The 13042-nt window shown below is 36.1% G+C and overlaps 1 protein-coding gene across 3 annotated transcripts in view; it reads left to right on the top strand.

The window, feature by feature from the left end:
- The window catches only part of LOC107673571 (SLIT-ROBO Rho GTPase-activating protein 3-like), an 85693-nt gene extending 74474 nt beyond the window's left edge, over positions 1–11219 (top strand). For all 3 annotated transcript variants that reach the window (XM_016467199.1, XM_016467200.1, XM_016467198.1), the window contains 5 exons: positions 801–874; positions 5539–5719; positions 7164–7313; positions 7569–7878; positions 10535–11219. In XM_016467199.1, coding sequence (XP_016322685.1) covers positions 801–874; positions 5539–5719; positions 7164–7313; positions 7569–7878; positions 10535–10972 — 1153 coding nt within the window. In that variant the 3' untranslated portion in view covers positions 10973–11219. The remainder of the gene's footprint in view (positions 1–800; positions 875–5538; positions 5720–7163; positions 7314–7568; positions 7879–10534) is intronic.
- The last annotated feature ends 1823 nt before the right edge of the window (positions 11220–13042 follow it).

Genomic DNA, 13042 nt, shown 5'->3' with positions numbered 1-13042 from the left:
AAATGTTTATATATATATATATATATATATATAATTTATTTATTATTTTTTTTTTAATTAGATTCTGATTAATTAGATTAATCTGATGAATTACATTATGCTTGCCAATGCTGCATTTATTTGATCAAAAACATTGTGAAATATTGTTATAGTTTAAAATAACTGCTTTCTGTCTTTTTATATATTTTAAAAATGTTATTTATTCATGTGATGGCAAAGCTGAATTTTCAGCAGCCATTTCTCCAGTCTTCTGTGTCACATGATCCTTCAGAAATCATTCTAATATGCTGATTTGGTGCTCAAGAAACACTATTATTATCCATGCTGAACACCATTTTCTGCTTAATATTGTTGAAACTATGATACTTTTTAGGATTCTTTGACAAATAGAAAATTCAAAAGAACGGTATTTATTTAAGATGAAAATAGAATCAATGCATCCTTGCTAAATAAAAGTATTATTCTCTTTAAAAAAAACTTACTGACCTCAGACTTCTGAATGATAGTGTATTTATTGAACATGCTGTTTTAAAAGCAATAAGCCTCATAATGCTGTTTGTTACTCTGATTTTACTCTTACATCAAGCCTAATGACTCCACAACTTGATGACTTTTAATCCACAAAGTTTGCTGTTTCATGAGTCTCTAATACTGGATTGATTACTGTTTGCGTGGTATTGCAGAACTATAATTGCCATGTTTTTTCCAATGCTGGCATTATCATGTGTACAGTTATTGTGTTTACTGTGCTTTTAAACATCTCTGCCTCTTTGTGTTTGTTTATGTGTGCATATTCACAGTGACAGTCCTCACAGTGAACCAGGCACCATTGATGAAGTGGACAACTGCACCGAACCACACACGAGCGATGATGGTACAGGCATTTATGCATTAATTCAGTGCTTTTTGCATGCTCTGTATTGTATTGTAAAGTAGACCACAAATAACCAGAAGCAAAAATCAGCATTTGAGGTTTTTCGTTTACTTAACCAATAGAAATACAATCAGATGTTTATGCTAGTCTTTGGGGTTGAAAGGAATCAAAATGACCACATATTGCTTCTTAAAAAACAGAAAAATTGCTTTGCCTTGTGTATTTTGAAGATGATGTGTTGATTAGCATTGCTGTGTTGTGCTCTGGCTGACCTTTCTGGCTTGTGTGTGTGTGTATATGTGTGTGTGCACATGGATGTCAACCACATAATTGACATCAGATGTCAAAGCTGGCATTGAAACATCTGGGTCATATTCAGTTTGATCTAAACAGTTTCCACAAAAAAATATTATTCATACAACCACAGCCAATGTGAGACTTTGACTGTGCTGCAAAAAATCTTTCAGTATTTGTTGTGTTTTCCAGAAAATATCTAACCATCTTTAAAGCAAAATGCATTTAAATGAAAAGCAAAATGTGTTAGATATTACAATAATTACAATAAGTTTATTGTTCTTACCCCAGTGGCGAATAATTTCTTGTATTTTTTAGCATTTAAAAAAATACTAGTGGGGTAAGAAAATAAACTTAATATATGATATATTGTCTGAAAACAATTCATATTTAAAAAATAAAAATTATGTGTATATAAGTTTGTAATAATTTAGGTGAACTGTATTTAGTTCTTTAAGAAGATTTGTATATATTTTTTATATAAACAATTGAAAGAAATGCTTCATACACACCAGGTTGTGTTTGGTGGATGTTATAATTGACATTTAGCTCAGCCAATCAGAGTAGTGCCTTTTCAGCAGTGTGAGGAGATAAGAAAGATGATCTCAAATTGAAACCTGGCAGTACAGATTCATAAGCTGTTATATGAGGTTCCAGGTCTTGAAAATGTCGTTCTCTCTGCTTTTTCTTCACTCCCTTCCTCTCTCCCCCTTCACCCTCTTCATTTCTCACATGTAAATGATAGTCTAGCGATGTTTCCATTGCTATATTAAATGAAGACACAGACGGAAATATCTCTTTCGGCCCAGTTTCAGCAATCTTTGCGCTTCATCTCTCTCTTCCAGCCCTTGGTTTTCTCTGCTTAATTGCCTCCTCCTTTGCCTTTTATCACTTTGTTTTCTTCTCTCCCTCTCTCTTACATGCTCTTTGTTCAGGGTGAGTAACCAGGTCTCACGGGGCTTCCTGTGCTTGCTCCCTTCATTTACTGATTGATGGAGCTGCTCTCGCTCGCTAACCCCAAACACCAGCCACATCACTGATACCATCTCTCGCATACAGCTCACTGCTCATTCAAGAAGTTTTTTTTTCTTTTCAGTTTCACTAAAATGGTTCTGCTCTAAACTAATGGGTTAAGAGTGGATCCTTTTTAACACTAAAATAGAATATAGTTGTTTTTTCTGTTGAAAGGTGCACTCGTTATTTTTCCATTTAAAATTTACTCGAAATGAATGCTGCAGTACTTTTTGCAAATCTTTAAAATGGTAAACATTCAGACCTTCTGTAGCAAGCTATTCCTTATTTTTAAATTAAGAGCGGCTGCTACAGTTTTTAGCTTGAATGTTCGATGTTTCTTGTGTTAGCTACTTACATTCATTTTAGATGTATTAAAAAGCCTTTTATGCTATTTGATATTGCAAACTGGTTTTTGTTATCTTATTATTTCAATTTATTATACTCTATCATCCTAATCATAAACACACTGGTTTGTAGCACCATTTACCACATTTTCTTATTCTTCTAGCTATTTTACCTATAGAATCGGAAGTCTCACACATTCACAGGAGCATTGAATGAGGTGGATTTTAAAAGGCTGTTCATTCAGCAGGTTGCCCCCTCGTGATGGCCACCATGTTGAGTTTGTATGACCAGCCTTGTCTTGCATTGTAAATGCATACTTCAGGATAATTTCTCTAGGCCTGACATTTTCCAGACAACATTATGTTGCACTTAGTCAGCCTGTGATAACGTCACATAAATGTCAATGGTGCTCCAAAGCTGGTGGGGGCAGCAGAGAGGCTATAATTTCAGACCTTTACAAAGACAAAAAGAGAGAGAAAAACGTTATTTATTGTGGAGATTATGTATAATGATTGGAAATGCATACTGCTATAATTTTAATATTTCTGCTGTATGTAATATGTGCTGTATATAAGTTCTAAACATGCTACTAAAATGTGTAGTAGATAACATATATTTATATATACTGTATATACATAATAATATATACATAATTCCATGCCACTCATGAAATTAAGCATGCATGTGAGTCCATGTGACAAAATTAAAGGGATAGTTCACCCAAAAATAATTTGTCATAATTTACTCACCCTCATTTCATTCCCAAACTATATGACATGCTTTCATCCGTGGAATATGAAATAAGATATTTTGAAGAATGTTGGTAAACAAATCGTTTCAGTTCCTCTTAACTTCCATTATATTTTTTGTCCATACAAAGGAAGTCAATGGGAACCCAAACATTCTGCAGAAAATTTTTTTGCAGTGCAGAATGAAGAAATGCATACAGGTTTAGAAAGATATGAGGGTGAGTAAATTATGACAGAATTTGTGACTGTAACTGTGAGTGGACTTTAATAAGGTCATGCGACAACAATGCCACATATTACATAATGCATAACTTGTTTATACGTATTAAGCTGTAGGCTATTAAGTGTAGGCTAACCAAAAAGCAGTATGGTAGTATTCCATTCCAAAATAGTCAAAATTCATTTTATTGGTCATTTTTTGTTGTTGAGCCGTAACATAAAACATTCAAAGTAATCATGTTTTTAGAGGTAGCTCTATAAACTGCTTTAAACAGTATGTTATTGGGTAAATCTGTGTGTGCTTATGTTTGTGATCCTCACTGACATTCTGTTTTGATCTGTCTGGTGCTCTGATCTGGAATCAGCCTTCCCTCAGGAGCTCATCAGCCACAGCCTGCCTTATGCATGACTTCAGGACTGTTTGAAGTCACATGCTTTAGCTCCAAAACAGCGCTATTGCAACTTCCCCTATTACCCCCGGCGCATGCTGAGAAATCGCAATCAGATTTTGAGCCTTCAATCCAGCCAATCAGGTGCAGTCATAATGGAAACAATCAGACGAATACAGAATTGCAAAGGCTGATTTTCTCCCTCTCTCCATTTCCATTCTTCCTCTTTCCTTCCACTTCTGTGCCATGCCTGTATTTAATTTCACCCCTGGGTGGAGACCCTAATGAAACTGATTGGTTTCTTCTAGTCGACTTGGAGATTTCCTGCCAGGCACTGATTTGCTCTGTATATCTCCTTAACCCTGAATGACCCCACTGTCTGTTTGCCCCTGGCAGCGTCTGGGGGGGTGAAGCGTGAACTGATTTGTGGTCATGCGATGGCAGTGGTCACGTTAAATGGAAGCTGGGTGGCAGATTTGATCGGATTTAGATAAAGTCCACTGTGCATTTTTAGCAGCCCATCTGTATTAGAAATGTGCCTGTTTCTTTGTGGTCCTGATGGGGTAAAAGATGAGATCATATCCTGATGTTTGAGACCTTTTGTGATAAATGTGAGTCTGTATGATACTGAATACAGAACCTATTTGACAAATAAATGCGCATTCAAGCTTTTGTTGTGCACAAGCCTGTTTTTCTAAGCTATGTTGTTGAACAGTATTTTTTGTTGTTGCTGACTGATCAGTCACATCTGTCATTCTGCCCTAAAAATAAATGAACGGTGTAAGTACACTTGATCATACTGAATGCAGTGTGTTTCTTCAATATAGAAGCAAGTCTGAAATATTGCATTGCGGAGATCCATGTTCCTTTTTGTCCAATGACTAAGTTTTGTTTTTTGCTGTTTTGTTTTGATGTGCTTCATTCAAAACTAAGTTGTTTTTTGTTGTTTTATTTTATTTTTATGTGCTTAGTGTTTGTTTTGCTTGCTTTTCGTTTTGTTCAGTGACTAAGTTTTGGTTTTTGCTGTTTTGTTTTGATGCGCTTCCTTCAAAACAAATTTTTTTTTAATGTGCTTTGCATTTGTTTTGCTTGCTTTTGTTTTGTTTTTGTTTGGCTTGCTTTGGTTTTGTTTTTTGTGAATTGTGACAATTCATCTATGGACTTTTGTGTAGTAAAATGGCATTTTGCATTGTTTTTTTGTTTTGTTCTTGCTTTGCTTTATTGTTTTCAGAGAATTAAGACAATCAATGGACTTTGCAGTACTTTTTGTGTATAAAATCTGTGTATAAAATGGTTTCTATTTCTGCAGTCCAGTTCACCCACTATGAAATATAATTGCTTCAAAATCTTACCTCACATAACTGTATATGTAAAACTTCTAATACGTTCCATGTCATGCAGCAGTTTTGCGCTTTGTTTGGACAGACAAATTGCTTGTCGCTGGAAACTTGTCATATCGCGCCTGGCCAAGACACGGTGTGAGTGTGTGTGTTTTTGCTGAGAACCAGCAGGGAGCATGACAGATTTTGAGTCTGTTGCAGTGCTTTGAAGCTCTCTGAAAAATTGTTCACATAATTCTCTGTGCAAACATGTTAATGAGTGCTACTTTCCCTGTTGCTCTCTCTCTCTCTCTCTCTCTCTCTCTCATACACAGAGGTTGAGCAGATCGAAGCTATTGCAAAGTTTGATTACATGGGTCGGACTCCTCGAGAGCTGTCCTTCAAAAAAGGTGCATCCCTTTTGCTGTATCATCGTGCATCTGAGGACTGGTGGGAGGGCCGACACAACGGGGTTGACGGACTCATACCTCACCAGTATATAGTAGTACAAGACTTGTAAGTATCTAAATTAAAAATTGCATTGTTTTTTTCAAAATATGTTTATTTTTATATCCCTGAAACTAGTTACAGGACAGTTCAATACATGTTGCCTTGTGAAAGTGTTGCCCTTTGGGTAATATATGACTAATCAACCAGGCCATCTGGCCTGAGTTCATACCTTAATAGCTCAAGTGAGAATCAAATAGTTCCCGCCATTAACACTTTAGACTTTAATTAAAATTTAACAGCACTGAGTGGTAGTTAAAGAATGCCCTTATGTCTTTGGCAGGGAACCTTTCTTACACTATAAGAGTCTAATTGTGTTTCTGAAGCACCAAGCATTAGTTGTGCCGTAATGTGCTAGGCATGCATTTATGTCAAAGCTTGTTGGGTGCAATGGGACATGACGTACTTCACTGAGGTTAAAGTGAGTTGAAAGTAAGCCTATCAAGTGTTCAGGGGCTTTCTGCTCCTCTGTTACTGCTTCATGAGGTCTTGAGATGACATGAAAGTGAAAAAAGTTAATTGCAACATCCTTGAGTTGATCATATTTATGTCATCAGCTGATATTAACTGTCCTACCGCTGTTTCAGTAATTACTAAAATGATGACATGCTCATTATCTCTTTGTATGGTCTAACCGGTGTCAGTTTGATGAATGAGATTATTAAAAGGGTCGGTCCAAGCTCCGTTCCTAACATTGCAAAATTTGACAGCAGCAAATAAGGAAAATTGAGGTTGCTAAAATGAAAAGAGGATGGGCAGAATGACCAAAATCTTGTATCACAGTAGCTATCTGTGCTGTAAATTCAACCCCAAACTGCATGTTTGAATAGGAGCAAATTTCTGAATCCATGTTCAAACATCTAGTGGAAGACCATACCAGAAGAAAGCTGTTAGAGAGGATCAGCTTCCTCTTAATGGCAATGGTTTTGAAATTAAGGGTCCAACAAGCATGTCCTTCAGTCCATTTAGTGTGTTCAAAAGGCACTCAGAAAAATGAATTGCTGAAAGATTGCATAATGAAACATTTGGGCTGTAGACTTTTTCTGAGACTTTTTTTTTCAACTTCAGATTACCAAACACTTTTTCATTAAATTTTAATTTATTTTTATTTTAAATAAATTTCATTAAATTGTAAATTACAGTTATTCTAAATTGTAATATATTTCACAATATTACTGTTTTTACTGTAAGACAAACTAGTGTTTTAATTAAAGACACACCACCAAATGCCTCAAAACAATTACCTACCATTTTGAAATAACTTAAAAATAATCCACAATTTTGCCTATTTCTGTTCTCTCTGTTAATTAAGTGTTTTTATTATTCTTTTAAATAATAGTTTTTAATTATTTTGGTCTATTTTTTGTTTAAATCAGCCAATCAAATTGCACCACTTGGAATCCTTCACAGACCATCAGAGTAACCGGAAGGATTTTTGTCTCTATCTCTTTAGGGATGATGCGTTCTCTGATAGTCTGAGTCAGAAGGCTGACAGCGAGGCCAGCAGTGGACCTTTACTGGACGATAAAGCCTCATCCAAAAACGATCTGCAGTCCCCGTGTGAACCTTCGCCTGATTACAACTTCGGCGGGGTCATGGGCCGGTCAGTGGCTGATTATGCAGAATTCTGCTTGTAGTTATTCCACATATTTTCATCCTCAGGAAAAAAATAAGGATCTGAATTAAAGTGTTTAATCTTGTCCTGTTTCTCCTCGCAGCTTGTTTATGTATTCATCTTGTTTGTGGCACAAATAATTAACAAAACTTTTTTGACTCTATTTGCAGTCTGCTTTGAATCAAAAACAGCATTGACGGACTGCATTTAAGATTTTTACCATCTCGTTGTGTGTTTATGCAGGGTTAGGTTGCGTTCGGATGGGTCTGCCATTCCTCGGCGCCGCAGTGGCACCGACTCTCACAGTCCTCCCCGAGACACACCGCCGCGGGCCACCGCCTACGCCAGCAGCCCCCACAAGGTGGCGGTCAGTAGAGGCCACATAGAGAGTCCTGAGAAGAGACGTTTGGGAACCTTTGGCAGTGCAGGCAGCATTAACTACCCTGAGAGAAAGGTCTATCCTGAGGGTCACCCGCTCAGGCCTTTGCCAGGAGCAACAAGACACAGCAGCCTAGGAGACCACAAGTCCTTGGAGGCTGAGGCTTTAGCAGAGGTGTGTGTGTGTGTGTGTGTGTGTGTGTGTACACTGGAGGTCAAAAGTTTGAAACCATAAAGATTTTTTTTATATTTTTGAAAGAAGTCTGTTATATTCACCGAGACTGTATTTATTTGATCAAAGTACAGTAAAAATAGTAATATTGTGAAATATTATTACAATTTAAAATACATTTTTCTATCTGAATATATCTAATTTATTCCTGAAATGGCAAAGCTGAATTTTAAGCATCATTACTCCAGTCTTCAGTGCCACATGATCCTTCAGAAATCATTCTGATATGCTGATTTGCTGCTCAAGAAACATTTCTTCTTATTATCAATGTTGAAAACAGTTGTGCTGCTTCATATTTTTGGGAACTACTAATAGTTTTCAACTACCGAACTAGATGCTTCAACCGTTTTCAACACTGATATTAATTGGAAATGTTTATTAGAAATATATTATATTAGAAATGCACACTGTAACCTGGAGAAATGACTGCTGACAATTCAGCTTTTACATCATAGGAATAATGACATTTTCAATATATATTTGTATAGAAAAAAGTTATTTTAAATTGTAATAATATTTCACAATATTAAATTTTTACTGTATTTTTGAAAATGTATGAACGTCATTGTATAATAAAATTATCCAATAAGTACCATTTTTATTTATTTATTTAATAAGTTTCAAATGAAAAAATAGTAGATAAATTGTAGATACAATTAAGGTATTTAAAAACAAGTAACTTTTCTTTTTTTTTAATTATGTGAAAACATTATGAAAACTAAACTGAGAGAAAAAACTGATACAAAAGTAATAGCACCTCTCCTCAATTGCACTACTTGAGCCATCATACAAGTCAAGGCTTACACCGCAAAGTTTTGGGCAGAAAAATAGTAAGCAAGCACCACTAATTATTATAAAAAGCCGTAAAATATATTTTGATTAATGATCGTAATCTGATTAAATCACTGTGATTTAGATATATAATTATTTTAAACAGTTTGCTATTGCTGAGATCAAACATTCAAATATTCTTGGTAAGTGTACTATAAATCTTCTTATATTTTGTACCCTTATAAATCAAAGCTCAGAAGGATTCAAAATGTCTTTTAAGTTGTAGTCATGAAAGCGTTTTGGTTTTTCTCTTGAGCCTTTCAATTAGCCTAGAATTCTGTGAGGCTGAAGAAGCTGGCAAGATTTAGTCCAGCAGAAACAAAGAGCTGGCACTAAAGCAGATAGCAGCATGAACGGGATAGGCTGCCACTGATCCATGTGTTTCATTTGCGCACTGTTAAATAATGAAGTCTGTGACACACGGAACAGTTAATGATCTTTTGAAATGGCCCCTTTGTGTCTACACTCACCTAATGAAAAGAAAATGGCTTATGTGAATACAGACATCAAAATGGAGGTATGATTGATATTGCTGGACAGAAATGTGTTGTTTTGTATATTGATAATGCATTATAAGCGCAGCCTGCATGATCTCATTAACGTTACTGCTTGATGTGCAGTTTGGGAAATGTGTGTAAATGTGTTTAGGGCGGTGTGTGGGGTTATTGATGACATCTGCTCAGTAATAAGACCTTGCAAGGTACTTTTGTGTGTGTGTGTGTGTGTGTGTGTGAGCATGTGTCTTCATGAGCCTTTTATCTTCTGAACATTAAATTTTTATGGCATGCTCAGCTGCGAGACAGAGGACAGTCTTGAAAGAGACTGGGAAAGCAGGGAGTTTATAGTCTTATCAGGACGGCAGCGACACTGTGTGTATATCAAACATAATCTGCCTCTGTGATATACTAGACCGCTTCCGAAGAAAGTAAGATGAATTTCCAGGAAAAATGAGAGATTTCTAAGGCCATATAGCTCCGTAAATAATCTCTGTGCAGAAACCGACAAATTGAAGTTATCGATCATTTTCTCACATCATCATTATTAGTGGTGCTGGAGGGTTTAAACACATCCCTAATGCTTAACCTTGTTATATTAGCAATACTCAAGACAAATGAGTCCAGTTAATGAAGTACCGAGAGTTATTTTCAGCATAATGACTAAAAAAAACAGCATTTTTCATGAATATATAACATTTGTTCAGTTTATCTCATCATCAAAACTAAACAAAAAATGGGGTTTCATAACAACAAGAAAAATCTTCATTGTGATAATGATAAATTATTTGTTGACAAAAAACTTAAATGATATTATGAAAAAAATGCATGAACATTTAATCTATTTTTAAATGTTGTTTTCGTCAAATTAAATTTATTGGCATTTTAATTTTATTGGTATCATTCAAACGGATTATGATTAAAATGCTTTTAGTTTAATTTCAAATATTATTTTTGTTTGACTACAATTCAATGCTATTTTAGACTGAAATGAAAAATATTGAAATTTAGTTGATATTTTGCCAAAATTGTTGTTAAAAAAAAATTATTAAAGCATACTGTTTACATAAAACCTACACTAGGTTGTGAATAAAATGCTTGAACATTTGGTTTAATATCAAATGTTGTCTTTATTAAGTACAATTCAATGCCACTTAAAAAAAAAGAAAGAAAAATATCTAAGCTTAGTCCATATTTTTAAAGAATATTTTTATCAAAAGTCAAAATCTAAAACAAAAAACTGTGTAAAAAGTCAACAATATTTTTTGTTACAGGATATTGAGAAGACAATGAACACCGCACTTCATGAGCTCCGTGAATTGGAACGCCAAAACACAATCAAACAAGCTCCCGACGTTGTTCTGGATACGTTAGAACCGCTTAAGAACCCTGTGAGCTCAGAGCCAGCGAGCCCCTTACACACCATCATGATCCGAGACCCGGACGCGGCCCTGAGACGCAGCAGCAGCTCCACTATGGAGATGATGACCACCTTTAAACCGGCACTGTCCGCCAGATTGGCCGGAGCCCAGCTCAGACCTCCACCTATGAGACCCATGCGACCCCCGCCCACGCAGCACCGCTCCAGCAGCTCCAGCTCCTCTGGGGTGGGAAGCCCTGCCGTGACCCCCACAGAGAAGATCTTTTCAAACAACGCGAGCAATGCTGCCGCTTCCTCCACCAACTCTGGTGAGAACCCCGGGACCATGTAGCAGCAACAGCAGGCCCGTGGTGCGCTGGTGAGGGCTAGATGCTCATTCCAGGAAGGTTCAGGAGTGCTATTTCGTTTCTGAATTGATTTTTTGAGCCTTTGAGAGTTCTAGAAATGCAGCTGAGCTGTGGCCTAGTGGTTTGACGTGTTGAGCCTGGTTGCGGATGATGTGAGTCGAGTCTGGCTCAGGTGATTTTCCCATTCCATTCCGTTCTTCTCATCATTTCCTGCCCTCTCTGTGAAAAAAAAAATACGAGGGATAAAAGACAATTCCAGGGAAAATTTCATGCTATGATAAAAAGAAGGTTGAAAAAAGATAAATTCCTCTTTTTATTATTATTTTTACCTCAGAATTACTATTAACTTGTCCTTTTTGGCCACATTTTTATTTAGACCAAGATCAAAAGAGTGGTTTGCATTTGTTTCTCTCTGCACTGGTTGGCCAGAAGAGTTCTGTTATTAATGAATGAGTAAACTCTCATTGGAGGACTGTTTTAAAATTAGTGATAAGTCCCGCCCTCCAGAACTGGACTGTACATATAATAGAACCAAATGGTCACTCAAAGACTCTAACACGGCCAGCTACCTTTGAGCTTTTGTAAATAGAGATATACTGTACTTGAACTTGTAATGCCTTTCGTTTGTAGAATAAGCGATATACATCTAAGTAACAACATAGCCAAGCTGTATACATATATGAGATGCAGAAAACCAGTATACCAACTAATTGTAAGAAACCTGTGGTAAAATGTAGTTTTACTTGTATATAAATTTGGGTAGAAGTGTCAATCTTGTACAGCCGAGGACAGAACAGACAGGGAGACTAGAACGGCTTTTATCAAAAACATTTACAACCAAGACGCAAACAAATAATCAATCAATAGTCTGAGCCATTAATATTAATATTAGTTTGGAGAGTGCTGTACTTTTTTCTTCTCTGTGTTTTTTGGATCACATCAGCTTTCTAATAGAAAAAGCAGTTCATCATACCTAATTTACACAATGAAATACTTGATTCTTATAAAGTTACGTGGCTTTAAGGCATTCCAATGAGCTTCATGTTATTGCAAGCATCCATTATTTACATATTTCAAATAGTCCTGCTTTGGACATGTATTCCATATATACTCTGTCAACTGATTACATGAATATTAATACTTACTAAAATAACCGGATGACACACAAGCTACCCAAGTAGAAGGATGAATCGCACCAAACGTGCCCGGGACTTTTGATGAGAATTTGTCAAAAAATTGTCAACAGCAATAATATCATAACAGAAAATTCTTACAGGACTCATTTTTTTTTCTTTTGATTTTATGATGATCCGGACATATTTTTGTGAGATTCACTCGAAAACTTGTGTATGTCAAATATACCATATTTCCCAGATACATTTGTAAATGCATACCACACTATCTCTGACTAGGGACAGATGCCTCCTCCCGATCTAAGTGTACTATGTGATAATATCATAATACAAAAAAATGTATAAATATACAATAATACAAAAATATCCTAAAATGACTCATTTTTTTTCTTCAAAATATATTTTCATATTTTTTTCTTTTGGTCTTGGGACAAATTTTTGTTAGATTCACCAAAAAGTCTTGTTTTTGGTAGATATAGGATGCAAAGTAAAGCATCTTTTCTAGTGCAATGAATGATGCATTTGTAAATCCATGCCACACTCTCTGTGGTGATGTACAGATCCCTCCTCCACATCTAAATATTCAATAGCCTAGAGAAACCAGCTCCAACAAGAGAAACTCCACTGCCCCCAATCTGTCATATCATCTCCGGTTCATCTTCAGCGTTACCCCTCCTCCCTGAGCTGTGCTTGAAGAGGGAATACCCAGCCGTGTACAAAATTTGCCCGACTGACCTAGATATCCACTTAAACACACTGAGCCCAAAGCTTTAATCTCATCGTCTTCACCGATTTTACTTTTGCGGTTTGCCTTAGGATTTGCCACTTCACGCAGTCCAATCAGAATGACACAGTATGTGAAAGCTTGTGTAAGGAAAAAATTTAATGACATAAAAATGGTTCTCTTAAGAAAACAGTACT

This window comes from Sinocyclocheilus anshuiensis, unplaced genomic scaffold (assembly GCF_001515605.1).
Source record: "Sinocyclocheilus anshuiensis isolate Anshui unplaced genomic scaffold, SAMN03320099.WGS_v1.1 scaffold44, whole genome shotgun sequence".
NCBI classification, from domain to species: domain Eukaryota; kingdom Metazoa; phylum Chordata; class Actinopteri; order Cypriniformes; family Cyprinidae; genus Sinocyclocheilus; species Sinocyclocheilus anshuiensis.
Note: the sequence above shows the minus strand (reverse complement) of the source record. Positions and strands in the feature narration are given on the sequence as shown.